The 26,217-nt window shown below is 50.4% G+C and overlaps 1 protein-coding gene and 1 non-coding gene across 3 annotated transcripts in view; one reads left to right on the top strand and one right to left on the bottom strand.

Moving 5' to 3' along the window:
* TMEM266 (transmembrane protein 266) overlaps positions 1 to 26,217 on the bottom strand; it is a 126,990-nt gene that overhangs the window by 45,314 nt on the left and 55,459 nt on the right. The window contains exons 2-4 of one of the 2 annotated variants that reach the window (XM_015101965.3): positions 22,668 to 22,799; positions 19,570 to 19,758; positions 1,903 to 2,057 (exon numbers count right to left, since the gene is read on the bottom strand). In XM_015101965.3, coding sequence (XP_014957451.2) covers positions 1,903 to 2,057; positions 19,570 to 19,758; positions 22,668 to 22,681 — 358 coding nt within the window. In that variant the 5' untranslated portion in view covers positions 22,682 to 22,799. Of the gene's footprint in view, positions 1 to 1,902; positions 2,058 to 19,569; positions 19,759 to 22,667; positions 22,800 to 26,217 lie in introns of those variants that run through there. The other variant, XM_027957155.2, reaches the window with a different exon arrangement.
* Positions 2,397 to 2,467, top strand: TRNAG-GCC (transfer RNA glycine (anticodon GCC)). The gene has a single exon. It is a non-coding gene; the product is annotated as a tRNA-Gly (tRNA).

Below are 26,217 nucleotides of genomic sequence, written 5' to 3'. Positions count from 1 at the left end.
TGAGCCATCAGTAGGGCAGGCTGGCCAAAGAGAGGAACCCATAGCATCCCCAAAACTCTGAGATGGCCTGCCCTAGGGGGCAGGTGGAAACGAAGTCCTGGACCATGTCCAGGGTCAGAAAGCTGCAATGCCGGGTTCCAGGTGGGAGTCTTTGGGGCCCCTTGCTTGAGGCCAATATAAGCCTCAGAAGGCAAGGTCTGCCCCACTGTGGGTCACATGAAGATGAGTGGGAACTGGGAGGCTGAGGCCTGCGTGATTCTGAAGGGACCTCCAGATGATTCTGGAAACATAAAATCTCTCCCCATTATTTCTCAAATGAATTCCTGGGCCTTTTTTTACGGTTCGCTTTAGAAGAGCAATAAATCTCTGATTGTGCATTTTATGGAATTTAAGATGCCTTTTATGAGCTGCTATTGGATCTCCCACCAAAATCAATCTCCTGGATACATAATTTTAAGCAAAATTCCAGTGTCGGCCGTGTTCTCGGTCCTACCCAATGCCTGAGCGGCCAAGGGCCCTGGGTATAACCCACAACAGGGAAAGAAAGACTCTGTTATGGTCAGACCTCATAAAAAGCAGATGGAGGGATGAGTGGGAGGGAAAATAGACAACACAGTATAATTGAAGACAGGCTGAGTGTAAAATCAGCGCTGGTTACTTTCTGCTGGAAGATACGGTGATTAGAACCAAGGGGCCACCAGCTGTACAAAGCCAACGAGCCTCATCAGACAAAAGCAACTCTGTACTCTCCACCGCCCTCTTGGAGAGGAGGGAAGGCTAACAGGCTGGCAGGAGCTTTGATGGACCCTGAGTGCAGAAACTCCAGTGAAGGACCTGGGGGCAACTGAGAAAACAAGTCTAAGATGACAGAACAGGTCTGGGGGTGGCCGGATCAATAGTTCTGGATTTTGCCAATGGATGGGAAGGAAATCTCTCAGAGGGCCAACAAGTTCATTTCTTTTTTTATTTGCATTTGAATGAACCATCCTCTGACTAGGGGACCTCTGGGGATCCAAAGAGCACTCACTCACCAAAGCCAAGAGTCAAGGCCCTTGGCCCTGCGTGCTGGTACACCAAAAGGGATCTACAAGGGGCTGGGGGGCAGGAAGAGGACCCTCTGCTCTGATGGCTGTGCTGCCAAGGGCACCTGGAAGGACAGAAGAGGCCAGCAGGCCAGCAGCCACCACGTGCATCAGGCTCCCATGAAAGCAGGACAGACACCAACAGGACCAGGGTGAGGAAGAAAACTGGCGTGCCAACTCGCCATCCCAGCTCCAGTACCTCTCACCAAGGGGAAGTCTAACTTCGCCCAAGCTTCATTCCCATATCCATAGAAAGGGGTAACAGCCGTCTTGCCTGTCTCCCAGGGTTGCTACTAGGATCAGATGCACGGAGAAGTGCTTTCAAAATGATCGTGTTATAGACATGTAACCCTGCCAACTTACAACTGGTTAAAAATACAAGGAATCCTAGCATCGCTGGGCTGCTGTCATTACAGGTTACTACCAAGTGAGACGCCTCCACACGCGGGAACTCTAAGCTACGGAAAGTCCCAATCTGGAAGATTCCAAATGGGAACAATTTTAAAAAAAAGGTGCACACAGGGGTCCCCAACGTTTTGGATCTTATCAGTTGCTGATCATGGCATGCTGGGGAGGGGGAGTGAAGAGGCCACACCGGGTGGATGGGGGGAGCAAGCCGATGCTGGGGTGACAGAGAGAGAGGCTGCCAGATGCTTTCTTCCCCGTGGTCACCCCCATGAGCTATGGGGCCGGGGGCTGAGGGGGTGGGGACAGCCGTCAGGCCGGGGGCAGATCTCACTGGTGGTTGGGGACCCCTGATGGATGCACATGGAATATTAACATCATATGTGTTTGCATATGTATCTCTCTTGCTACTCACACTGGAGAAGCTTTATATCTATTAGAAGTTCCAGAGTCAGGAGAATCACCACCAATATTACACAGGTTACCAGGAAACCGTTGACACTCGCACTGAGCAAAAATACCTGCCACACGGCTGCCCTCTTCCCACAGCACGGCTTCAGCCAGGTAGACCTGCGGGACGAGAGTGGGGGAGGGGGCATGAGCGGGGGAGGGCCCGCAGCAGCCCTGCTCTCAGACCCCGCCCCGCCCCCACCACCTCCCACTCCCCGGCTTGCGCCTTCTTCACTGGGGCGCTGGGCAGAAACATCTCACTGAGATGCAGCTTCGTTTACAGGCTGACCCGGGCTGCTCACAGCGCCTCCCTGCGCTCCAGTCTCCTCATCTTTAAAACGGGAACAAAACCACATCTCACAGCCTTGTTGTAAAGATCACAAAGGTCAGTGGAGAGGCTGGCTATGTGATAAGTACTGCATGAATTATTATTATTATTACACTTATTACTACAGGGCTTCCCTGGTGGCTCAGTGGTAAAGCATCTGCCTGCCATGCAGGGGACCCGGGTTTGATCCCTGGGTGGGGAAGATCCCCTGGAGAAGGGCTTGGCAACCTACTCCAGTATTCTTGCCCGGAGAATCCCCATGGACAGAGGAGCCTGGCAGGCTACAGTCCATGGGGTCCAAAGAGCTGGACACAACTGAGTGACTAACACTTTTACACTTTGACTTTGTTATTATACTTCTGTGCAGTGTCAGAATGGAGCACACATTCTACACTTAGGAGACCCTCAAACCACCGCTAACAAGTGCTCAGTGAATTAATAAGCGAATTTTCTTTTTTTTTTTTTTTCAGTTACATAAGAAAAGATTTGAAGTAGATCTTTGCTTCTCAAAGCGGACTATAAGAAACATTAGTTCCACAGAACATTAATGGTTGTTACTCAATAAAAAGTTTCCATGGTTGGGTAAGTTTTGGAAAACTTGAGTCAAGGTTAAATGGATGATTTTTCTTTGCAGGACATTTTAGTGCCATTAATATGCTATCATACACCGATGGACTCCAAAAGGAATTACAGAATCAGTGTTTCCCAAGCGCACTATCCCATGGCACACTTTTGTATGCAGCATCTGGAGGGACTAGTGGTCCATGGACCATCTTTTGGGAAACCCTTGACTACACGATCGTGAACATACTTAGACATGCAGCCACCAAGGATGAAATCTATCCTGAGTAGGCCTGGATGTGGAGAGAAGGCAGAGAATCTCAGAGCTGGTAGGTCTCTTAGCACACTTGATCCACTACCTTCAGGAACACAAGATTCTGGTGATAAGGGGATGCCTCTAAGAAGGTCTTGGGATGGTGAGGTCAAAACTCACTGCCTTGGTAGGTTATTTATAGGCTGGACCCGCCTGCCTGCCTCAACAAGGAGGAATTAGGTGCTCTGGAGCACCAGTGGCTGGGGCCTTCTCGATTCTGGTTTACCTTCCATCTCCTGGGGCCATGCCAAAGGCATTCTAGACCTCTGCTTCCCCAGATGTAAAACTCCTTAACCTCCAGGGTCATTGAAAATTAAATGAGAAAATGCATCTGACCTGGAAGGAAACATGCAGCTGATGACAATGGTGATGGTGGTGATGATGGTGGTGGTAATGATGATGATAAATTATCTGATGGCCCAAAGATTCAGCCGTCATCCCTGTTCTTCCTGTCCTGCGGGAGCAGCTGGCTGGAGCCTGCTGCACAATGGCCAGGACCCTCCCTCAAAGACCCTGAGGGTGTTGCTGGAGGGGGACTCCTGCCTTGACGAGCTTCCTTCTCCCCAAAGGAATACTGTGGGTGCTTCCAAAAGGAGATTTCTTCCTCACAATACAGATAGGGAAGGCTCGAAGGAGGCCCCAGCTGTGGGAAGGTGGGGCAAAGCTCATGGCTCTTCAAGGAAACCTGGCTTATTCAAATCTTTCTTGGATGTTTTCCAAAACCTATGGGAATGAATGGTGTCCTTGGCTCCAGGGGAAAAACTGGGGGTTCAATCCCCAGCCTCAGAAGCTGGTCCCAGGAAGAGGAAGGGGAATTCCATCAGGTGATGGGGAAGGATGGGAGGCACCATGGACAGGCAGAGGGTGACTGATGTGACCCCCAAGCCCACGGCCAAGAGTGTGGCTGGGGTGAGGGGTGAGGAGAGCTGCCAGGTAGAAGGGAGGGTTCTCACTGGGGACAAGAGTGAGTGGAGGCCAGACTGAAGGTGGGTTTCAAAGTCCCCCGCAGAACCACCTCGCTCCACTTTCCTGAAGGTTCAGGAGGGCTGCCCACCACCCTGGATCTTAGCAGAAAGGTCGAGAAGCAATTGGCGGCCCATGACTAATAAATAGGCTGCAGGATAAACCTCAAACCAACACCATGCAGACCTCAGGAGGGTTGCCAGAGAAAGTACAGGACAAACAGGTAAACCTTGGATAAGCAATCAACAATCTTCTGCTATGCATGTGTCCCAATCACTGCACTGGGCTTCCCAGGTGGCTCAGTGAGTAAAAGAATCTGGCCGGCGGCGCTAGTGGTAAAGAACCCACCTGCCTAAAACAGGAGACGTAACAGAAGCAGGTTCAGTCCCTGGGTTGGGAAGTCCCCCTGGGGGAGGGCATGGCTACCCACTCCAGTACTCTTGCCTGGAGAATCCCATGGACAGAGGAGCCTGGTGGGCTACAGTCCATGGGGTCGTAGACTCGGACACGACTGAAGCAACCGAGCAAGCAGGCATGCCCAATCATTGCACGCTTATGCTAAAAAAAAACCACAACACAACTCATTGTTTATCTGAAATTCAAATTTAACTGGGTGCCCTGTAACCTTATCTGCTATATCTGACAGCCCTAAATTCAGAGCAGAGGGGGCTTGAGGTGGGTCTGATGAGGGTGGCTGGGATAAGTCAGAGGGATGCATGGGAACTCTGGGAAACAGGTGAGAAGCCCGCATCAGGGAAGGAAAGACCAGGAGAGGGACACTGCTGGGAGGACTGTGCGTCTGTCCAGGAAACCAGGAAATAAGCACTAGGGCGGCTAGCTCAGAGGGACAGCCATGTCCTACCTGGCCGAGGCCCAGAGAAGCCTAAAGGCTCTGCCCACAGGGGCTATCAGCTGTGCATGCTTTTGTGTGTATGAAAGATCCCTTTGGATTAAAAAAAATTATTTATTTTGCTGCACCAGGTCTTAGTTGAGGCGTGTAGAATCCTTATTTGTGCTATGTGAACTCTTCATTGTAGGATGTTGGAGCTAGTTCCCTGACCAGGGATCGAACTAGGGCGCGCTGCATCAGGAGCTCAGAGTCTCAGCCACTGGACCACCAGGGAAGTTGGACCCTTTGAATTCTAAGGCAGCCTTGGCCCTCATCACCGACTGGCGTCCTCTCCTCCTGGTCCGTGCTGAGGGGGTCATGCCTTCTTTTCTCACCAGCCCCCTTCCAGGGGCCCTGTTTTCATCTTTTGGCACCTCTCACCCTGGTTCTCGCCCAGCGCCAGCTGCCTCAGCACGTCCTCTGGAAGCTTCCTGCCGCCCTCTGCCCTCCTGTTCACTCCTCCCCAAGGACACAAGCACTTTCACGGCCCGGTGCCAGAGGAGACCCAGCTCCAATTCCACATCCTCCCTGAAACCCAGTCCAGTCGTCTGCGGCCCCTAAACCGATGCCAGTTCACTGTCACCTGAAATCTGAGGCAAGTGCTTTCCACGTGATGAATAAAAAAGGGCAGCTGCCAAGGCCATCTGCCAGAGCTGCTGCCATGCTGGGCACCAGAGGAAGACACGCCTGTACGCCCAACACGGGCAGGGGGCACCTGTTCTCCTCCGTGCCTGCGCATCCCCGAAGCCTGGGGTGTACCCCTCAGAGCCCGAGCCTTCCACCCTGAGAAGTAGCTCTGGTACTTCAAGTAGCAGTCTTTACCTCTAAAAAGGAGACTCCAAGCTTGAGCTGCCTCCCTGGGAGGGAAAAGTCATCTTATGTTGCCGCTTCAAATGTTAAGATGTTGCTTTTTATTTTCTTGGGCGGTTGGGAAAACTTCCTAAGCAGACCAGGGTTTGGTTACTGGGAAGTGGTCAGTACTCAGTGGGGACGTGTAGTTTGAAGCTGGCAAGGCGGGCCTGGCCCCGACACCATGGCATCCCTTAGGGGGCAGGACTCAGGAACCAGGCTAGGGAAGGTCTAGAAGTCAAGTGCATGCCGGACACCCTAGGTGTCCTACCCTAGGCAGGCACTGTGACCCAGACAGGCAGCGGCTCTAGGGCTGCCCTTCCAGTGGGTGAGAGTCAGACCATAAATGTCACGAACGAGGAAATTAGGAATTTCCCCAGCGGTCCAGTGGTTAAGAATCCGCCTGCCAATGCAGGGGACATGGGTTTGATCCCTGGCCCGGGAGGATCCCACATGCCGCAGAGCAACGAAACCCCTGCGCCACAACTACTGAGCCTGTGCCCCAGAGCCCGCGCTCGGCAACAAGAGAAGCCTCCGCAGTGACAAGCCCGGGCACCAGAACTAGAGACTAGCTCCTGCTCGCCACCACGAGAGAAAGCCGGTGTGCGGCGGTGAAGACCCAGTGCAGCTGAAACGTAGATAAACGGAATTAATTCATTAAAACAGGTTAGGAAATGAGATAGTGTGCGACAAGGCGGTGGGTTCTGTGGAGGAAAAGAGGGGCGTGAAGGGTGGCATTTCAAACTAGGCGGTCAGGGTAGGCCTCGCCCAGAAACTGCCATTGTAAGCAAGAGCCGGAGGGAGTGAGGCTGGGTATATCTGAGGGTGCGGTGGCGGTGTACTGGAAACAGGCACTGTTTGTGGTAAAATTCTATCGGACTCCCAAGGAATCTCTGGCAGAGTAAACACCAGAAGGGCAGGATCCGGGAGCTGGGCTGGGGGTGGGGGAGGTGGGGCTCCCCCTTTAGGGTGGGGGCAGTTTACCTAAGCCACCCGGGGTGGGTGCTGCAGGCGTTCCCACAGCCCTGGGGCAACTGATGCAGTTCCTAAAGAACCCCAAGCGAACATGTTAGTCACTCGGTTATGTCCGACTCTGCGACCCCATGGACTGTATAGCCCACCAGGCTCCTCTGTCCAAGAAATTCTCCAGGCAAGAATACTGGAGTGGATTGCCATTCCCTTCTCCAGGGGATCTTCCCAACTCAGGGATTGAACCCGGGTCTCCTGCATTGCAGGTGGATTCTTTACCTTCTGAGCCGCCTTGGGAAGCCCCCCAAAACCCAGGGCAGTTGCAAACAGAGCCCAAGACTGCCTCAGTCCTGTGTTTCCACTCCCGCACCAGCCCAGGGGTCCTCCGGCCCTGCTCTGCATTCAGCTACCATCCCTCAACCACGTCCATCTGGAGGTGACTTCCTGCGACCCCCCTGTTTGCACAAGTTCAAGAAATGCGATTCACACACACTCTATGTGAACCCCAGAGCAATACACGTGGGGGTGGACTCAGCTGCAGCAGGTGGAGGGAGACCACCCATCAAGGAAAGCACAGCATCCAGGGATCCAGTAGCTGCTGAGGAGTGGCTGGCTGGGGCAGGGACGCTGCAGTCCACATCCAGCTAGATGGTTCTCAACCTTGGCTGGTCCGAGGACCACTAAGAGAGCTTAAAAACACCCTGGTGCCTGGGCCACACACCATATCATTCAAAACACAGCCTCTAGGGTGGGCCTCAGGCCTCAGTAATTTTTGATTTCCTTGGAAGATCCCCTGGAGAAGGCAATGGCAACCCACTCCAGTATTCTTGCCTGAAGGATCCCATGGACAGAGGAGCCTGGTGGGCTACAGTCCATGGGGTCGCAAAAAGTGAGACACAGTTGAGCAACTAACACTTTCACAAAGTGCAGTTGAACTTGAGAACCACTGTCTTTGGTCTCTGATGCCCAGTGGACTCTGGGAACCAGCAGCAGCAGTAGTATCACCTGGGGCTTGTTAGAAACGCAGATTCATGGGCCTCCCCATACCCATGGAATGAGTGTCTGCATTCCAGTGAGATCCTGGGTGATCCAAGTGACATCAGGAGGTGGTCAGGGCATGGTCCGGGGAGACTGGGTGCAGAAGAGATGAGGCAGTGAAGGCAAGCAGGTCCCCGGGGCTGGGCGCAGGACCCAGTACCAAGGAAACGGTGTAGCAGGCAGGCCCCCCGGGGAGCAAGAAGAAGCGCTGATTCTCACTGAGACTGAGTGTGTGTGTGTTCAGGGGCATCGAGGGCTTCCTTAGCCCAGACCTAAGGCTGAAGCCAGAGTTCCAAGCAGGCTCTGGGCTTCCAGCTCCATGAAGAGCAAGACCGTGGGCCCCAAGTCTCCACGATGGAGGCTGGGCTGAAGCAGCACACTTCCTGGCTGCCCCAGTGTTTGGAAATCCCAAGCTGCTGATAAAATGTCCTCTGAGACTCAGATGATTCAGACATTCCTAGGAGACTCTGTCTTAGCAGAAAAATAGAATCTTTCTAGCTTCATAATGTCCCTGAGTGATTAAATAATGACACGAGGAGTTGCATGGGCCAAAAGGGAAATCAGCATTGACTCTTTAATTAGAGAAGATACTTTCCTCCATCTCTTGAGCATCCAGTCCTGTCCATCAAAGCCCTGGAGTTGGGTTTTCATGGTGGTGTTATCCCCAGAAATACCACCAGAGGGCAGGCGTCTCTCAATTTCCTATCTTGGTGCAGTGACAGCGAGGGGACAGCTCCAGGAGGCTGGCTTGGGCTGCCAAAGTCTGTAAATACCAACAAGCAGATGGCATCTCCTGGCAGGCAGGCGCGTGTCCTACTGTGAGGGTCCACCAGTCAATCCTGAGAGCCCAGAGAAACCCTGGAGCAGGAGGGGAGGTGAGTGCCCTTATTGCTTCTGCTTTATATACTTAGGTGTCTTGATAAAAGTTTGAGAGAATGACTTTTAGAATGTGAGAATGAACTCTGGCAAGTTTCTGATGGGACCTTCATATGAGGTCAGGCCGTGTGAGTGGCCCAGAAGGAGGCGGCTCCAGGTCACTGCTCCATCAGGCAGTGTTCCCAAGCCTGGCACCGAAACAGCCCTGTTCTGAAAGGCAGAGCAGAGCTGTGCGCTGCCAGGACGGCAGGGGCTGTGTTTGCTCCTGGGGGTCTGGCTTCTCCCACCCTGGCAATCCACAGCGTGGCTGCCGGGCTGGTGTAGCTGGGAGGATGCACAATGGGGGAGAGGCAGTGGCTAGGGTATGGGGACTGTGGAGACCCCCACGCTATCTGAACAGGTGCTCACAGGCTGTGGACAGTCAGTGTCTCTGGAGGAGGTGGAAGATCACAGAAGAGCCTGTTTCTCTGTGAGTGGCCAGACCAGATGGCTGCATATCCTACTGCGTGGGGATTTTCATCCCTCAAGTCCCCAGAGAAAGGGGTTGAAGTTGAGGCCTTAATGAAGTCTGGGTCGCTGGGCCTGCCCGGCCCCACCCCACCTCAACTCCAGCCTTAGGCTCACTTGACCAGACCACTGAACCTTCTGGCCTGCAGAGCTCTCTGAGGCATGAAAACCTCAGCCCTGCACCCAAACAGTGCTCAAACCACAACAGTGTGCACAGCGTTCCAAGGGGCGCACGGACCCCTGAATCTCACTACTAGGTCTTCTAAGGACACCTGGGATACAAGTTTAAAGCCCGGGACTGCGCAGTCTGAGATCCGCCCCTCCCCGCCCCTCTCCCCCCACCCCCCGCCCAGGCCTTGAGATACTCTGTTGCTGGACTCTGGTGGCGGTTTCATCAGCAGACCACCCAGTGGCCCCACCTTTCTTTACTGTATTCACTCCAGATGATTAAATTTCTGCCAGAGAAAGCCACAACTTCTGGCATTGCCCTGGGTTTTATTTGTATTGATTTCACAAACACTTATAAGGCATTTACTATGTACGTGTGCCACTCTGAGCACTTTACAAATGTTAACTCGTCTCGTAGTTTTAGATGACAATGCCTTCTATTTTTTTTCCCCCTCTGTTAACAAACAGTGGGGAAAGTCAGACTTTTCCATCTGTCTAGGCTTTGGTACTAACTGTAGCCCCACCACTGCCTGAACTCTGAGTGTTATCTTTGAGCCTTAGTTTCCTAAGCTTCCAAATGGGAAAACTGTTATTTTATTGCAGGAGTGTTATACTAAAATATTAAAAATAACATGTAAAATCTATAACATAATGCTTACTACGCCATTCGTATCTATTATGATTTTGATGTGTGGACATTAGAAAAGCGATCAATCATCTAAATGTGGGCAGTTTCCACACCCGTTCCACCCTGCACACACCCGTTCCACCCTGCACACACCCGTTCCACCCTGCACACAGTTCATCACGTGCCCGCTAAGTGCCAGGACTATACTGGGGGCTCAGCACATGAGGGCACTCAGGGCATTCATCTATATGGAATCTGCAGCCTTATAAGTTAGTTCTGACTCCACAATGAGCTCTTAGTCCTCGACCACCCTGAAAAGCTGAACACATAAAGGGAGAGGAGAAAGCAGACGAGGGAAATGAGCTTACACTTGAAGAACTTGTTCAAAGGGACAACCATCCTCTCAGGAGAACCGTCAGTCCAACGCCCACAGGGACACACGCGTGCGTCTTTCTCACTCTCACAGGGAGAACCAGAGCAGCAGGAGGAGCACCGTCAAGCCCCGTCGTTCCTGCACACAATCGCAGGAGGCAAGCAGAGCACACACGCTCAGAAGTGCAAGCACACGGCACGCTGTGGTCATGGGGCCTCTCAGGCTGGAGGTGAGAGGTGACCCTCTCAGCCTTTGGGGGAACTGGAGAAACTGAAGCTCCCGCTGGAGCAGCTTCGGTGCTGCAATCAGAGCTAAAGCGTAGCCCCAGCACCTGGGGGTGGAGGGCGGTGTGTAGCTGGGGTCACAGGAGTCTGACATGGCTTGCTCCAGAATCTCAGATAGCTTGCATCCTGGGAAATGCCAGTTCTGGGAAAGACAGCAGGGTGCGGTGGCAAGAGCCCAGCCCAGGAGCTGTTACCCCACTTGACAAGCCATCCACCTCCGTCTGGGAACACAATGACCAACATACACCATTGACCCGCTATTTGGGGAACCTGAGGCATTGTCCACACACCTCTGAAGGGCTGCCACGGGTTCAAGCCTACGCAAGGGAGAGCGTGGGGTGCTGCTGGACCAAGTGGCCGCAAGACTCTCTCACCTCCTGAGTCCTTAATTCAGGAACTGGCCAAAAGTCCAAGAGTCTTCTTTATGCCAAGCTTTGCGGGCAGGGCTGCCTGGATGAGGTCAGCTTCCTACCCAGGAGGTTAACAAGTGGGCTACGATTTTCAAGCACTCCCTCCCCGCTTCTCTGTCCAGCTCTCTGTGGTTCTGAGCTGTGGCTTGGCAAATCCTGGGTCAGCCAGCTCCCTCTTCTCTTTGGCCAAAGTTCAGATCTCAAGTGCCTCCACAGATGACTGCCCCACCCCCGCCCCAAGCCCAAAAATTCAGCTCACTTTCCTTGGGGACCTGGACTTGGGTTTATGTCCTCACCCCGCCCCCCAAGCTCACACGCACTCTGTGTGATGGTCAGAGGCACTCTGCCGCCACCTAGTGGTCTCCAGCGGCGGCACACTCTGCCCCTACTCAGGTGGGGAAAAGAGGTTAATTTTGCTGAGAAATATCGGTGATTCCAGCCATTAAATTAAAAGACGCTTACTCCTTGGAAGGAAAGTTATGACCAACCTAGACAGCATATTGAAAAGCAGAGATATTACTTTGCCAACAAAGGTCACTCTAGTCAAGGCTATGGTTTTTCCAGTGGTCATGTATGGATGTGAGAGTTGGACTATAAAGAAAACTGAGCACTGAAGAACTGATGCTTTTGAACTGTGGTGTTGGAGAAGACTCTTGAGAGTCCCTTGGACTGCAAGGAGATCCAACTAGTCCATCCTAAAGGAGATCAGTCCTGGGTGTTCATTGGAAGGACTGATGCTGAGGCTGAAAACTCCAGTACTTGGCCAGCTCACGTGAAGAGTTGACTCATTGGAAAAGACTCTGATGCTGGGAGGGATTGAGGGCAGGAGGAGAAGGGGATGACAGAGGATGAGATGGCTGGATGGCCTCACCGACTCGATGGACATGAGTTTGGGTGAACTCCGGGAGTTGGTGATGGACAGGGAGGCCTGGCGTGCTATGATTCATGGGGTCACAAAGAGTCGGACACGACTGAGCGACTGAACTGAACTGAACTGACCTTCCTAACAAATAGAAAATATTTGCAGTTCTTGGACTACAGGAAACAGGCTAACTGTTCTTACAAGAAAATACTTTTTGATCTGAATTAAACCTCTATTCCCTGTTTGGGGCATCAAGAACCCTCATGGAAGCCTGAGACTACTAAAAATATACAGTCATGGGTCACAAGGTCAGCTTGGGTTCAGGGACAGCTAGTGTGTCAAAGGAAGGGATGGAGTTTTATTATAGACAAATCTCAATGGCATTGAGAAAATGGATTAAGGAAACTCTTTTTAACTTTTTTCCTTCCTTAAGGGAAAAATGATGACTCAAGCTTTATAAGCCAAGTGATACAGAACTTTTGCACTTTGCACTTGCAAGGTCATGGCACAGAAAGAACTGCCTTTTAACCCAGAACCCCCCAAAACTGTTTCTTTTTCTAAAAGGATGCTAAGAGTATACTAGCTCAAGTGGGCAAGGTTCTGAGGCAAGTCTGATTTGTTTCTCTTGGAATGATTTTGTGGAGGGTGTGGAATTAGCCAGGATGCTCAGCGGTGGGCCAGTCACAGACCATTGCCTTGACTTCTGAAGCATGAGAATCCTGGTCCCTTCCTGTGATTCTTCCTGGACCCCACATAGGTCTAGGACTAGCCTCCACCTCTCCCCAAATAAAACTGGGCTTCCTCTTCTCTTCTCATTTTATCTTTAACATGGCCTCATCCATCCATTTACTCGCTCAGGTCATTCCTTCATTTAATCAACACCGCTCTGTGATCCAAGGCTCAAAGGATCCGATCCCTGCCCTGAGGGAGCACTTGATCCAGTACCAGAGGGAGGCTGGAGAGTAGAGCAGAGCTCAGTGTCACAAGTGCTGAGACAGAAGTAGGTCAAGGGCTATGGTGCACGGAGGTGAGACCCTGGCCTGGGTGGCGTGGGGGACAGGAGACTTTCTGGAGGGGGTGGTCCTTGGACTTCAGAGTATGGGGAGAGAGAAGGGACTCTGGGGTCATGGCTCAGAGGGTGCCTCTCCTCCTCCCTCTGTGCCTCCAGCCTTTGTTTGCTGGCATGTCTAAAATTATTTCAGTCGTTATTTAAAGATGTTGCTATGTTGGCCCTGTCTTCTCTTCCTAACCTGACATCTCACAGACTATTAGGTTTTCTTCCTCTGACTGTGAAGTTGCAGTTATTTCAGAAATGTGCCATTAGCATCATCACCAAACAATGTCCCTTTCTATCTTCCCAACCTTCCCCCAAACTTCTCCCATCTGGAGGTCTGGACCTGATCAACCAAGTCAGACCTTGTAGAACACTAAAATATAACTAATTACAAAAGGCTGAATATTTTTCATTTCTTACTTTGTCTTGGTATTTTGACAAAGACGATCCTGCCTACTCTCCCACAACTCTCCCTGCACTCGCTTTTCACCAAAAGAAGGGGTGCACTATCTCTCTGTAGGGCCACAGAGTCTCCTCTGTAAAAGGGGGTGACAGCTCTTGCTTTCACTGCCTTCCTCCCACATATCTCGTCCCCATCACTTTTCCTACGGGCTGTGAGCCTCCTGAGGGTGGAGACTGTGGGCTTCTCTGAATTTTCTGTCTTCTGTGAAGCTAACGTCCTGTCTAGCTAACCCAGACCCTGCAAACCAACCAGGCCTTCGATGTAGTGAAGTTGGTTAAGAAAAGGTAGAACTCCCAGTCTGTGCCATGAGTTAGACACCTGCAAGCCCGGTGTCCCTCTCCTAAAGGTGGACAGTTGGCTCACTGAGAAGCAGCTCTGTATCTCACGTTCCCACTGTTTAATGGGGTGATGTTCCAAAGGCAAATGGGCTAGACGGGGCTCTAGTTACGTGGAAACACTGGGATCATGGACACAAGTCAAGCTGTCTGCAAGTGAAATAATCAAGTCAAGCAAGTTACCGAAGAAACAGTCTGAGAAGGCAGACATGTTTCTAGATCTTTTCCAAATCCAACAATGACTATAAAGGGAAAAGGAAAGTTTCATTCTGGATCAAATGAATGAAGGCTTGGGTTCCTTAGAGGCCCATTGGGTAACATCAATGTGTTTTAGGAAATGACCCAGTTCAAGGGGTGGCCCTGATTGGGCTGTGGATTCCCATATCCCTTACCATGTGACCCAATTCTAGCCAATGAGACATGAGGAGAGAGCAGCTAAAGAATTCTGGGAAAGTTCTTTGTTGCTCTTGAAAGAGAATGATGGGTCGCCATTCTTTCTCTTGCCAGATATGTAGGAAGATGATGTGGCCAGATAACCATGGCAGCTCTCTCACAAAATAAGGGGAACCTTACAGCATCAGGATGAAGCCAACACTGCTGACAGCAGAGCAGACAGACGGAAGGAATCTGGTCCTTGTCTCTATTGTTGAGGGTCTGGACCAACCTCAAAGCTGTGCTGGCTCCAGGTACTTATGGAGTGGGTGCATTGTGGCAGCTCAGCTGGGGTTCAGAACGTGCTCAGGCAGCTCCTCTGTTCCCCTCTCTCTCCTCTAAGTGTCTGTTCACATCTGCAGACACGCACACAGATTTGTGTTTTAGCACTATCGAAGGAGGAAGTGCATGGCTAGGGGGAAGACGCAGGGAGGGCAAGGATGATGATGGTGGGGAGGTAGTGGTGTCGTTGGCAGGATGTGCCAGTGCAGCCCCTTGGACTGAACTGGAGACCTGGGTGAAGAGAAGCGAGAGCCAGAAGCAAATAGGACCAGAGTGGTCTGGGCTCACAGAAGCTTGGTAAAGAGTCTGGGGGTGGGGGGAGGCTTTTCATCCCTACCCTGCTTGGGTATACTGTGGCCTTCTGGTTTCTGAAGCTCCTGAACCGGGCACGAGCATTCCCACAATGTACACTGTTGGTGGCAGTGCAATGGACGAGAGGGAGCCAGAGCAGGGGAGGAAGGAGGACCCAGCTCCAATGGCGACTATGCCTGGCTTCCTGGCTTCCTGGAGCGCAGGTGTCTTGGAAACCGCTGGCTCCTGTTGAGGCAGGAAGGAGGCTGAGGGCCATTGTAAAGCAGTCAAATGCACATGTGACTCACTCTGGTGACAGGTTGGGGAGGACAGCCAGGTAGGTCTAGATCCACCGACTGGGGCCAGACAGAATTCTCTTTTGGGAGAGGACAGTTCAGTTTTGGGTCCTGTCGCGTTTGAGATGGCCAGAAGTCCTGACTGGGTAGGTAATGGTTCCTGGCTGGATTTAAGTGCTTCCACCAAAAAAACTATTTTAAGCAATGATTTGGGTGGAGACTAGAACATTTCTCAAATATGCAGTCCACTCAGAGATAGAAGAACAGATAATTCCACAGACACTTGTTAAGATTCTACACGTATCTGGGATCCTGTGAAGATGTCCAGGAAATAATTGTATGTGAGCCAGGAGTTTGAGAGAGAGAGAGAAAGGAAGAGAACTGTGTTGGAGACATGGCTTTGAAAGCTACAAGCTGAAGAACGTTAATTGCAGTCATAGGTGTCGATGTACTTACCCAGTGGATAGAATTAGTAGAGTGAAAATGGCCAAAGATAGAAAATGAAGAACCGCAACATTCAAGGACCAAGCAGAGAAAGAACAAGTTTTAAAAGGCCTAGAATGGACAGCCAAAGGGGCAGGAAGAAAGTCTGGAGAGTGTGATAGAGCAGCAGGAGATGGTGTCTCAAGATGGGGGAGTGGCTGACAGTTTCAAATGCTGGACAGAGGACAGCGGAAAGATCCTGGTATCATGGAGGCTGTTGATGATCTTGAGGAGAGTTTCCATGCAGATAGGGCTGAGCTGGACTGCAGTAGACCAAGGAATGAACGGGAGGGGGCAGAGCCGGCAGGGTGAGTGTAGATGAAGCTTTTAAGAAGTTTGGCTGCAAATGGAAAGACAGAGATGGGAGCAGCAAATGGGACGTGGTGTCAGGGGAGGATGTGAGAGGCCTGAATGTGTGATGAGTCAGACTGAGGATGTTAACGGATGCAGCAAAGTTCATGAAAAGGCGTTAGGGGAGGGGAATCAGCACTCAGGTAAGGTGGGCCCTAGAAGGGAGGATGCGAGGGACAGAGTGGGTGGGATGCAGTTCATCTGTGACCGTAGAGGGAAGGAGGAGTTGAGGTCATCTGCTGGGGGCAAGGGATGGCTTGCGGGGAATGGGAGCAGTCTGAAATAGCCATCTGGGGACCAGGAGTGAAAGCTCACCAGGACAACAAAGGACTGTCAGGCAAAACTGAGAAACAAGCTGAGACTGCAGATCATGAGTCTGGGGAAATGCTATTACAGACTAAATGAGTCCTTCTCCCCCACCCCACCCCCCCAATTCAAATGCTGAAGCCCTAAGCACTGGCCAGCCCCCCAACACTGCAGGTTGTGACTGTATTTGGAGGTGGAGCTTCTGGGAAGCAATTAGGTTTAGATGAAGTCAAGGTGGGGCCCCCATGATGGGATTAGTGCTCTTATAAGGAGAGGAAGAGACTGGCGCTCGCTCACTCCACTCATACAGAACAAGGAATGGCCATTTGAGAGCACAGCGAAAAATTGGCTGTCTGCAACCCAAAGAGAGAGCCCGCCCTGCCACTGACCCTGGATCTTGTCTGCAGCCCAAAGAGAGCCCCCCCCCCCCCGCCCCAACCCTGGATCTTGGACTTCCCAGTACCAGGACTGTGAAAAAATAAAGATATGTGTTTCAGCTGTCCGGTCTGTGGTCCTTTGTTATGGCAGCCCCACCAAACCAAGCCAGTGCCGATCTGCCCAGGTGTCTGACTTTCCCACCTGAGCCCCAGGCAGTCTGGGTATAGAAGCAAAGAGGGCGGACAGCAGAGAGCTCTGCAGTTTAAGCTCAGTGAGGCAAATACGTGAGAAGGACAAAGGTCTGTTGGAAAGTCAAGAAGCCTGACAGAGATGAATCTTTTCCATCTTTGCCTAGGGGTTTACCCACATTTCAGTGACTGTACACTTTTGACAGTAGAGCTGAGCAGTGGTATCACGTGTGTGCAATGTACGCTAACAACAGTTACAATGTGATTTTGTAAAGGGACAGGTGACAAACAGAAGCCTGTAGTGCCAGCCTGGACCAGGAGCCAAGGCTCTATCTTGTCTGGTCTCAGTCACTGTGTGACCTTGGACAAGTTCCTTCTACTCCCTGGACTCTGGCATCCTGTTAGAATATTTAGAATACATACATCCTAAGATTTTTTTCCCCCCAGCTCTAACATTCTCAGATTCTGGGGAACTTCAAAGCACTGAAATACCACTGAGCTCAAAAGAAGTGAATGGCAAGGTGGCTGGGTCACTGGGCACCCCCCTGCTGGGGACTCTGAGGTCCCATCACTTCCTACTGAAAAGATTCATTCCTATATATATCAGTTCACTTACTAGGAAGAGGTGTATTTGACAAGACTCACAGAACAGCTTTTCAAAGACCTAGAAATCATGTTGTTTTGCATCGTTTCAGAAAAGGCCAGGTTGGAAAATTTGGGAAAACCCCAGGAAGTGCAGCAAGAGCCAAGAAGAAGCTTGTGAAGAGAGGCTTCTCCCCCCTTCACAGTGTGCTTTGGTTCTGCTTCCTCGTGCCCTGGCTGGTGTCCTGTACCTGCTCTTCCTTCCTCCAGGAAGCCCTCTGGCTGCCAACGGAGCCCCCGAGGAGAACTCCAGCAGCGAAGCAAATCCCTTCTGCCAGGCTGCTTCCTATTTACTCTACAGAAGCAGCGTTCCAGGGCGCACCTGGAGACTCGAATCAAATCAAGAGCCTCTTTGCCTTGCAGGCATCCTATTTGTATTCTCCCTGCTCAGAAGAAACCTTGCAGGGGCCTGATTCAGACGTAAATGGAATGACAAAGCGGGGACACTGCCTCCTCCAATTCAAGCTAAGGAGTGGCACCCCACGGCCTGGACCACCGCAGTGCATGCGCCCACAGGGTGCAGACTGTGGACATGGTCCGGAACCAGAACCCTCGAGAATCCTTCCCTCTTCTTGCCGTTTGAAAAGAACCTAACGCTGGCGCAGGTGACGTGGGAAATGAGTCCATGAGAACCGCGGAGGGAAGGATACCAGGTTGTATATCAATTTTGACCGCCAGAGGGCAATGACACGGGAACCGCGTGCTCAGGGAAGGCTCGCCCACTAATGTCACTGGCGGAGGCGAGGACCTGGAGACCCGGAGAAGACCCTGTGGTCAGAGCGTGCAGCCCGTGCTCGGGAGGATGGCGCCGCCGTCCGCGAGGCCTCCCCGAACTATTTTCAACCCGTTTGCCCATCCGTTTCCAGTGTCCTGCTGGCTCTAAGCACAGTCCTTGGAGAAAATTATATTTTCAGAGAAAGCCACTGGGGTGAAGTTTTTGCACACGGTGTATGGTCTCACAATTATTAGGCAATTTGCCTCGGGAAGGCTGGGAGCCTCTGCGTAAAGACGCGCAGGGAATCCAAGCTCTGCAAATTTAACTGTAGCTAAGGCTTCTCATTTGCTTCTAAAATAACCTGGCAACCCTTAGTTTTTATATTCAAAGCAGTCGGCGTGTTCCAAAATACTTACGGCGGCACCCAGGGAAGGAGAATAGCCCACAACTGGCTCCCAAGCTCGGGGCCAATGTTTAAAGGTCTGTGTCTAAGAGCCACAGGGTGGTGCTGGGGCAAGTTGGACCCCCCTGTGACCCCAGGACCTGTTCCTGGCCTTTAGCTTCCCCCACATAAACTGAGGGTGTCACTGCTGTGTCTCCCCTGCCCAGATTGAACAAAGGTGTCCAATCTGATTGACCAGTTAAATAAAAGTAGGTAGGGGCCACTCCCTGTATCAGAGGCCACCAGAAAAGGTGGAGCCAAGGGCTGCAAAGCTCCTGGCTGAATGCTGCTAAATTCCCTTCTGCCCTTAGCATGCTCCTGCACACAGAGTGCTTTCTTCCTGATCCCGTCCCTGGTGAGAGAAGACTGTTGCTAAGTCGCGTCCAACTCTTGTGATCCTATGAACTGTAGCCCGCCAGGCTCCTCTGTCCATGGGATTTCCCAAACAAGAATAGCAGAGTGGGTTGCCATTTCCTTCTCCAGGGCATCTTTCCAACCCAGGGATCGAAGCTGTGTTTCCTGCTTGGCAGGCTGATTCTTTACCACTGAGCCACTGGGAAGGCCGATAAAAGGAAAGTACAGTCTAAATCCATTCCTTATGGGCTCTGACCCCCTGGGTGACTCATTTATCCTGTGGGTTTCCCAATTCTTAGGTGTCCAGATTGGAAGTTGTATGGGCCCTTAGGGAGTTTAACAGCCTTTAGATACTGTAATTCCCTGAGTTCCAAGCAAATATTCACTTAACGAGTTGTCCAGCAGCAACCGATGCTTGCTGTGCCCATGGCCTTTTTCGGAGGAAACCACATCTGAGGACAAGGGCCTATGTGGCCTGATGTGAACTTCTGGTCTCTTGACTATCTAGCATCTGTCCTCTTGGGCTGCCTCCCTGGAGGTATCCATGGAAACCCGGGGAGTTTATGCGACACTTCTTAGCTACTCAGCGGTCCCACACCTACCCTTCTCTTTGGTAATCTTCGTCCAGATTTGACAGGAGCTGCGAGCCCGCTGTGGAGAGGTCCACGGCAGCCAGCGGCAAGTCGCGATAGGCAAAGTTCACCAGCTGCACGGGAGCAATGCTCTTGGTTTCTTCGTCTACTTGTTGGGAGATGATCTCAACTTCGGAGAGTGCTCTTTCTGTGGCAGGCCTGAGTGGGGGAGGACGGCAACAGGACAGAGTTATCCCCCAAGAACAAAATGACGTTTCTGTTCCCCAAAGAGACGAGGGAGTAGGCATGGGATCACTGCTGTGCTGGAGGAGGGCAAAGGAGGGTGAGGTTCCGTTCCTCCCCACTAGCCATCCCACCACCTGGGCCATCTGCTTCACCAGCTGGGGAAAAGCAGAAGCGTGCTCACATCTGAAAACATGAGTTTTGGGGGCAGGTATAGACCCAGATGGAAACTCTGCCAACCAGCAAAGCCAGGACTTAAGACTTTAAGGCTTCTCAGTCACCGGCCTTTATGTTGGAGTAATATATTCTTGTAAATTGTCTCCTGGATTTCTTTGTAATGGTCCTACCTTCTGTACACAATAGAGAAGTGAGGTGTTTGCTCACAACTGGATGTACTGCAGGTGCTTGGGGGGCCGATCTGGAGGGGCCGAGTGAGCCTTCAGGCCGTGAGGACAGGAGGGGCCTGCTGTCCTGGGTGCCATTCCATTCCTACTCAAACTGGTCCTGTTCAGTTCAGTCACTCAGTCGTGTCCGACCCTTTGCGACTCCATGAACCGCAGCACACCAGGCTTCCCTGTCCATCACCAACTCCTGGAGTCCACCCAAACCCATGTCCATTGAGTCGGTGATGCCATTCAACCATCTCATCCTCTGTCGTCCCCTTCTCCTCCTGCCCTCGATCTTTCCCAGCATCAGGGTCTTTTCCAATGAGGTCCTGTTACAGCTCCCTTTTAAGGTTGAGAGTAGGAAATGGGGGTCACTAGATCAAATGTCTGAGAGGTTGTGAGTCTCATCCTAGGTTACTGTCAGACTCACCAAGGGCCCTGCAAATAACCCACAACTCCATTATTACAGAGCATCTCAACCAGGGGCAGGGCCACCTCCTGTGACAGGTTATCAAGCAACCCCAGCAGGGTATTTAGCAACTGGTGGAGGAATTTGTGGCTGTGACCTCCAGTGACCACAGGAGGTCACTAACGACATCAATAGGAAAGGGCACACTACACATCCTGCGGTGTATTGGGTAACTAAGAACGCTTCCTCCCAATCCCAACAGCTACCCTGTGAAGAGGTGGTAAGCTGGATCATTTTGCTTTCACCTCCTGGGGTGCCGTCTTTGGTCTCCCCAACAAATCCTTGAGCCTAGCTCATCCCATAGAATCTGAGGGGCTGGGTCTTATGCCTCTGGCCAAACAGGGAGGAAGAGTAAGAACGAGCTATCCAAGGGATCATTGAGAGGCCAGCGTTAAGGCCGAGGTGACAGCCCAGTCTGCGTTAGACTGTTCTTGGCCGCAAGTGCAGAGTCCAGTGCTAACTTCCGTGGGCCTCCACATCCTGGGGCTTCAGTTTCCCCAGCAGAGGCACAATGAGGTGCTATCCCTTCTCTATGACCTGACATTGGTATGAGGAAGAGGAAGAGGTCGGAGGGGCTCTGGATTGAGAAGTCCCCACACTGGGCTGGACAGTTCTAAATGCTAAGCTTTTCCAACTACCAAGATTATTGGTTATTGAAAGTGAAGTGAAGTCGCTCAGTCGTGTCCAACTCTTTGCGACCCACACACTGTAGCCCACCAAGCTCCTCTGTCCATGGGATTATCCAGGCAAGAATACTGGAGTGGGTTGCCATTTCCTTCTCCAAAGCTACCCAATAATACACAGTGGCAGCGATCCAGAAAGTCTAGAGCTGCATCTGCCTACTTCTCTTTTGCTTGAATCATCCAGATAATTGAGGGAAAAGAGGGATCTTTCTTGAGCACCACAGGTTGGTGGCCTAAGCTACCTGAATTCACCCAGGAATTTCCAGTGCCCCAATTCTCTTTTGTGGGCCTTATTTAAACCTTACCTCTTTGCTCCCTGTCAAGGCACGGATAATAGTACTCATCATGGTGTCACATCTACAAAACAACTCAAGATCTTCAGACAGAACAGTCACGGGATGTGCAGCTGCTGAGTTTCTCAACAATTGGAACAGAAGTGTGGTTGTTCATGGGGGAATCCTGGCTCCTCCAGATGTTCCCCCAAAAGTAGATGATGCTGGGCTGAATTTGTTATTTTCTTTTGGAAACTATGGATTGCTGAACTGGGGCTTTCTGATCCATGGGATGTTCGTGGAGGGTTGGGGTGAGTTTCTGAGACCAACAGGATGTGGCTCTGAGAAGCGTGGGATAAGCTGCTTCTGGCTCTTTTCCCCTCCTGCTTATGGTCATAGCACCATGGCCCGGCACCATCTCTCCTCTTGTGGTCATCTCTCAGCAGAAGGAGACAAGGCCTCCTTTAGGGGGAGTAAAGGTCTGGGTGTTGGGACTGGTCCCTGGTCTTGGGTAAGGAGAACAGTATGGTGGACAACATGTATCAGTGGTTTTTTTCTTCACCCCTCCCTTTGCCATGTGACTCTGCAGCTTCCCATCAAAAGGAAAAGTATATTTCCCACCTCCAATGCTCTGTTCAATCAAGAGACTTGTTTTGGCCAATGGGACATTAGTAATTCCACTGGACTAGCAGTGGGATTACAATCCCAGTTTTGTTTTGTCTTTTGGTTGCATTGCATGGCATGTGGGATCTTAGTTCCCTGACGAGGGATTGAACCCATGTCCTCTGCAATGGAACCACAGAGTCTTAAACACTGGCCACCAGGCAAGTCCCTACAACCCGTTTTGGATTGCAGAATTCCTCTGCCTTTTTGAACTAAAAAAATGAGATGACATGAGTAAGGCAACTCAGAGAAAAAGTAGATTTTAATAAGTTTATTTTAATGTCAGGCTTAAGAACAAAACCACCTGGAACCCCTCCATCTCTACAGGGCTGGGGAAGGAGCTATTCGCTGTTTCCCTGATCCCAACATACCAACTCAGCATCCACAGAGAGCAGATCCCAATGCTACTTACTGTGGATTGCTCATGTTGAAAGATGCAACCAGGGCCACGGGTGTTCCTGGTGTCTAGTGGGGCTCAGCTGTCTTGAAGCCTGACGTCAGCATTTCCAAGCAGGAGTTCTACAAAACATATGAATGTGGTGCCCTGCAAACAAATAATTGAATAGTAGGAATTTGTTACACTCAGAAGCCAAACCAGAGCCCTCCTAAGCTCATCTAAAGATGGAAGCCCTTAGAACTTTCTCTGAGATAGACTTCCCTTCAAAGGAACAGTGAACAGATTCTGATCATTACTTACAGCAGATACCAGCAAACAGGATTTCTCTCTTTTTTAGAGATGAAGAAATGGGCCCAGAGTGACAAAGTGACTTTTCTGCGTCACATGGAGATGGCAGAGAGCCAGGTTGGACCACAGCTTTTTCTACTAAATAGCCAAGTAAAAACCAGGGTAACTCTATATACTTCAGCTTTAGAAATCTCAAAAAGTAGGTTTGTCTAAAATAATCTCAAGCGCTTTCCCACAAAGTTCTTTCTCCCAAGATTTCCCTCTCCTCTGGCAGGCTGTTTCTCCACTCTTCCAGGCCTCCCTCTCTTCTTCCCAAGTGGGACTCTCCAGGAGAGAGGTCACACACCTCAAAGCCAGGCTGCCTATGGTCATGAGCTTTGAGATAGATGGGCCCATGGGCTGGTCAGCTGGTATTTGTCAAGCGGAGTAAAATTGAAGCTTTGTTCTCACCCAGACACTCCAAGGACAAAGCTAGTGGTGGAAGCTGAGCTCTGCTGAAGTAGAGAGATAAGATAACCACTCCTGAGGTCAAGGAAAACTTCGCAGGGAGGCTCCTTGGGGGACAAGAGGGGAGGGGACACCACCCCATAATAAGTGTGAACATCCCATAGGCCTCTGCAGTGGGATCCATCTTAGCAAAAAGTTGTGCACACATGTTGGAGAGGGTCCTAGGACCAGTCAGGTGTGAAAAGAGAAGATAAGTAGCCAAATATAAACAAAGACCTGGAAGGACAGTCCTTTGTAACAGCGGTCCCCAAGCTTTCTGGCGCCAGGGACCGGTTTCATGGAAGATGGTTTTTCCACGGGATGGTGGGGGACATGGTTTCAGGATGATTCTCCTAAGGAGCACACGACCTAGATCCCTCGCGTGCACAGTTCACACAAGGGTTCCTGTGAGAATCTGATACTACAGCTGACCTGACAGGAGGCGGAGCTTAGGTGGTAATGTGAGCAATGGGGAGTGACTGTAAATACAGAAGAAGCTTCCCATTTGCTCACCTGCCACTCACTTCCTGCCACGCAGCCCCATTTCTAACAGCTGGGAACCCCTGCTCTCTATGGGACTTAAATCACCTCTTACTGCGGCCCTCATTCAAGATATCCATACTCCTCTCCTGATGTCTATTTCTGCCTCAAATAAATAAACTTTATCTGTGTGTTCTCCCATACATTGTGGTATGTCTCTAATAATAAACTTTGTCCTCATTTTTTTCCACTCACAAAATACTGGAATAATAATAGAACTAACTAACAGAGTTAATGCATGTAAAACCCTTGGAATAGTGCCTGGCATCTACTGTTGGCTTTTATCAACAGAGCTATTGTTTTATAAATTTAAATTGCACAGTCTGTTGAATCTGAGCACATTCCAAAGCATTTGGATGTCTGAGTGTAAGATTTCCTCTTAAAATCTGGATTAGGTAAATAGAATATACTTTTCTACAGATACTATAGTACCACCTTGAAGTCTTCTGGGAAAGAGTAACAGAATGTACACAGACAAGGAGACAGACTCAGGTTTGGGGCGATTTTGCACTACTTAAAAGGAAGTTACTCAAAGGGCTGGTCCTTTCATAAGTTACATTCCAACTGCAAACTGGTTTTCCTACAAGACATCAATCCAGGATAAATACCCTCTCCCAATCCTGAAGCTCTTCCCAGGTGGCATGAGTGATAAAGAACCCACTTGCCAATGCAGGAGATGTAAGAGACAGATGCGGTTTGATCCCTGGGTCAGGAAGATCCCCTGGAGGAGGGCATGGCAACCCACTACAGAATTCTGGCCTGGAGAATTCCACTGACAGAGGAGCCCGGCAGGCTACACTCCATAGGGTTGCAAAGAGTTGGACCTGACTGAATGACTTAGCAATGCAATCCTGAAACTCAGCTCTCAATGAACAAAGGGACAGAACTGTCACATGGTGCCAAAGGAAAAGTTGCTCCTGGAGTGAAAAATATTAGAGGATTGATGGTAAATTTGCAAAGCGGGGAAGTGCTTTCAACTTCTGTGTAACTAAGAAAAGTCAGAGCTCAAGGTAAAGGAAATTGAGGAAATCTTGGGAAATCTGAACTTTGAGGAACTGGAAATAAGAGAGATGGAGAGCTTCATAAAATCAGAAGAGCTTTGGGATTTCCCTGGTGGTCTGGTAGTTAAGACTCTGCACTCTCAATGCAGGGGCCCCAGGTTCAATCTCTGGCCAGAGAACTAGATCCTGCATGCCACAATGAAGAGTTCATATGCCGAGACAAAGACCCACTACAGCCAAAGAAAAGAATAAATAAATAAAGCCAGAAGAGCTTTAATATAGCGACCACTGTTTTCACACCAGGTGTTTTGGGGGGCAAAACAAAGCACGGGAGCAAGAGTCAGGGACAATAGCAAGGAGAATCTGGACGGAAGTTTTGCAGCCACACCTTCCTGGGGGTTTCACCTTACTTTATACCTTCAGAAGGAGGGCCTGAACTTAAAGATGAGAACTCTCCTGCAGCATTTATAGTAGCAATGGTACAGTAAATATATCAAGTTCTCCATTCCATAGCACAGATTTAGTCAGTCTCAATCTTTTCAGTTCTTCCTACGAAGCCTCAAGCAAACCAACCCCTCCCCGTGGTAGAACTGCTCACGTGGACTGTCCATCCTCCACTGACAATGAAGTCAGGGTGGAGGTGTCCACAAACAGGAGTCCAGGTGAGCAACACTCCCTTCTGGAATGGTGTTTTAACAAGCTGTATTTGCAGGTAAGCCCTTTACATGTTATTCAAGATATTAACTCTCTGGAGAATATACTAGGAAGATCTTTGCTTCCATGGACCTTCCCGTACAGTTGGGCATGCAAGTGTAAAATACACAAAACCCCCCAATTTTTGTGTATCCTTGACCATGATGAACAAGTAAAACTTGACAAATCTATATTTATACGTAATAAACTACTATACTGATATGACCCATGTAAGACATTCAAAAAACAGAAATAAAAATGATTTAAATGTCTTTAACATTTTAGAAAGAAAGATTTCAAATATATAGAGCTGTAGAGTGAATTTCTAGTTATCTTTCCCCCAGCTTCAACAGTTAACATCACAGGGACTGTCTAGTTTTCTCTGTAGACTGCCCCTTCTCACTCCTCATGATTATTTTGAAAGAAATTTTGGGTGTCATTTTATTCAACTGTAAATGTTTCAATATGTAACCCTAAGCATAAGATAAGGATTTCCTTTAAAAGATGCAACCACCAAACTATCATCAACTACTAAATCAACAATATTTTCTTAATAT

This window comes from Ovis aries, chromosome 18, assembly GCF_016772045.2.
Source record: "Ovis aries strain OAR_USU_Benz2616 breed Rambouillet chromosome 18, ARS-UI_Ramb_v3.0, whole genome shotgun sequence".
NCBI classification, from domain to species: Eukaryota; Metazoa; Chordata; class Mammalia; order Artiodactyla; family Bovidae; genus Ovis; species Ovis aries.
This window is presented reverse-complemented; position numbering and strand designations above follow the sequence as displayed.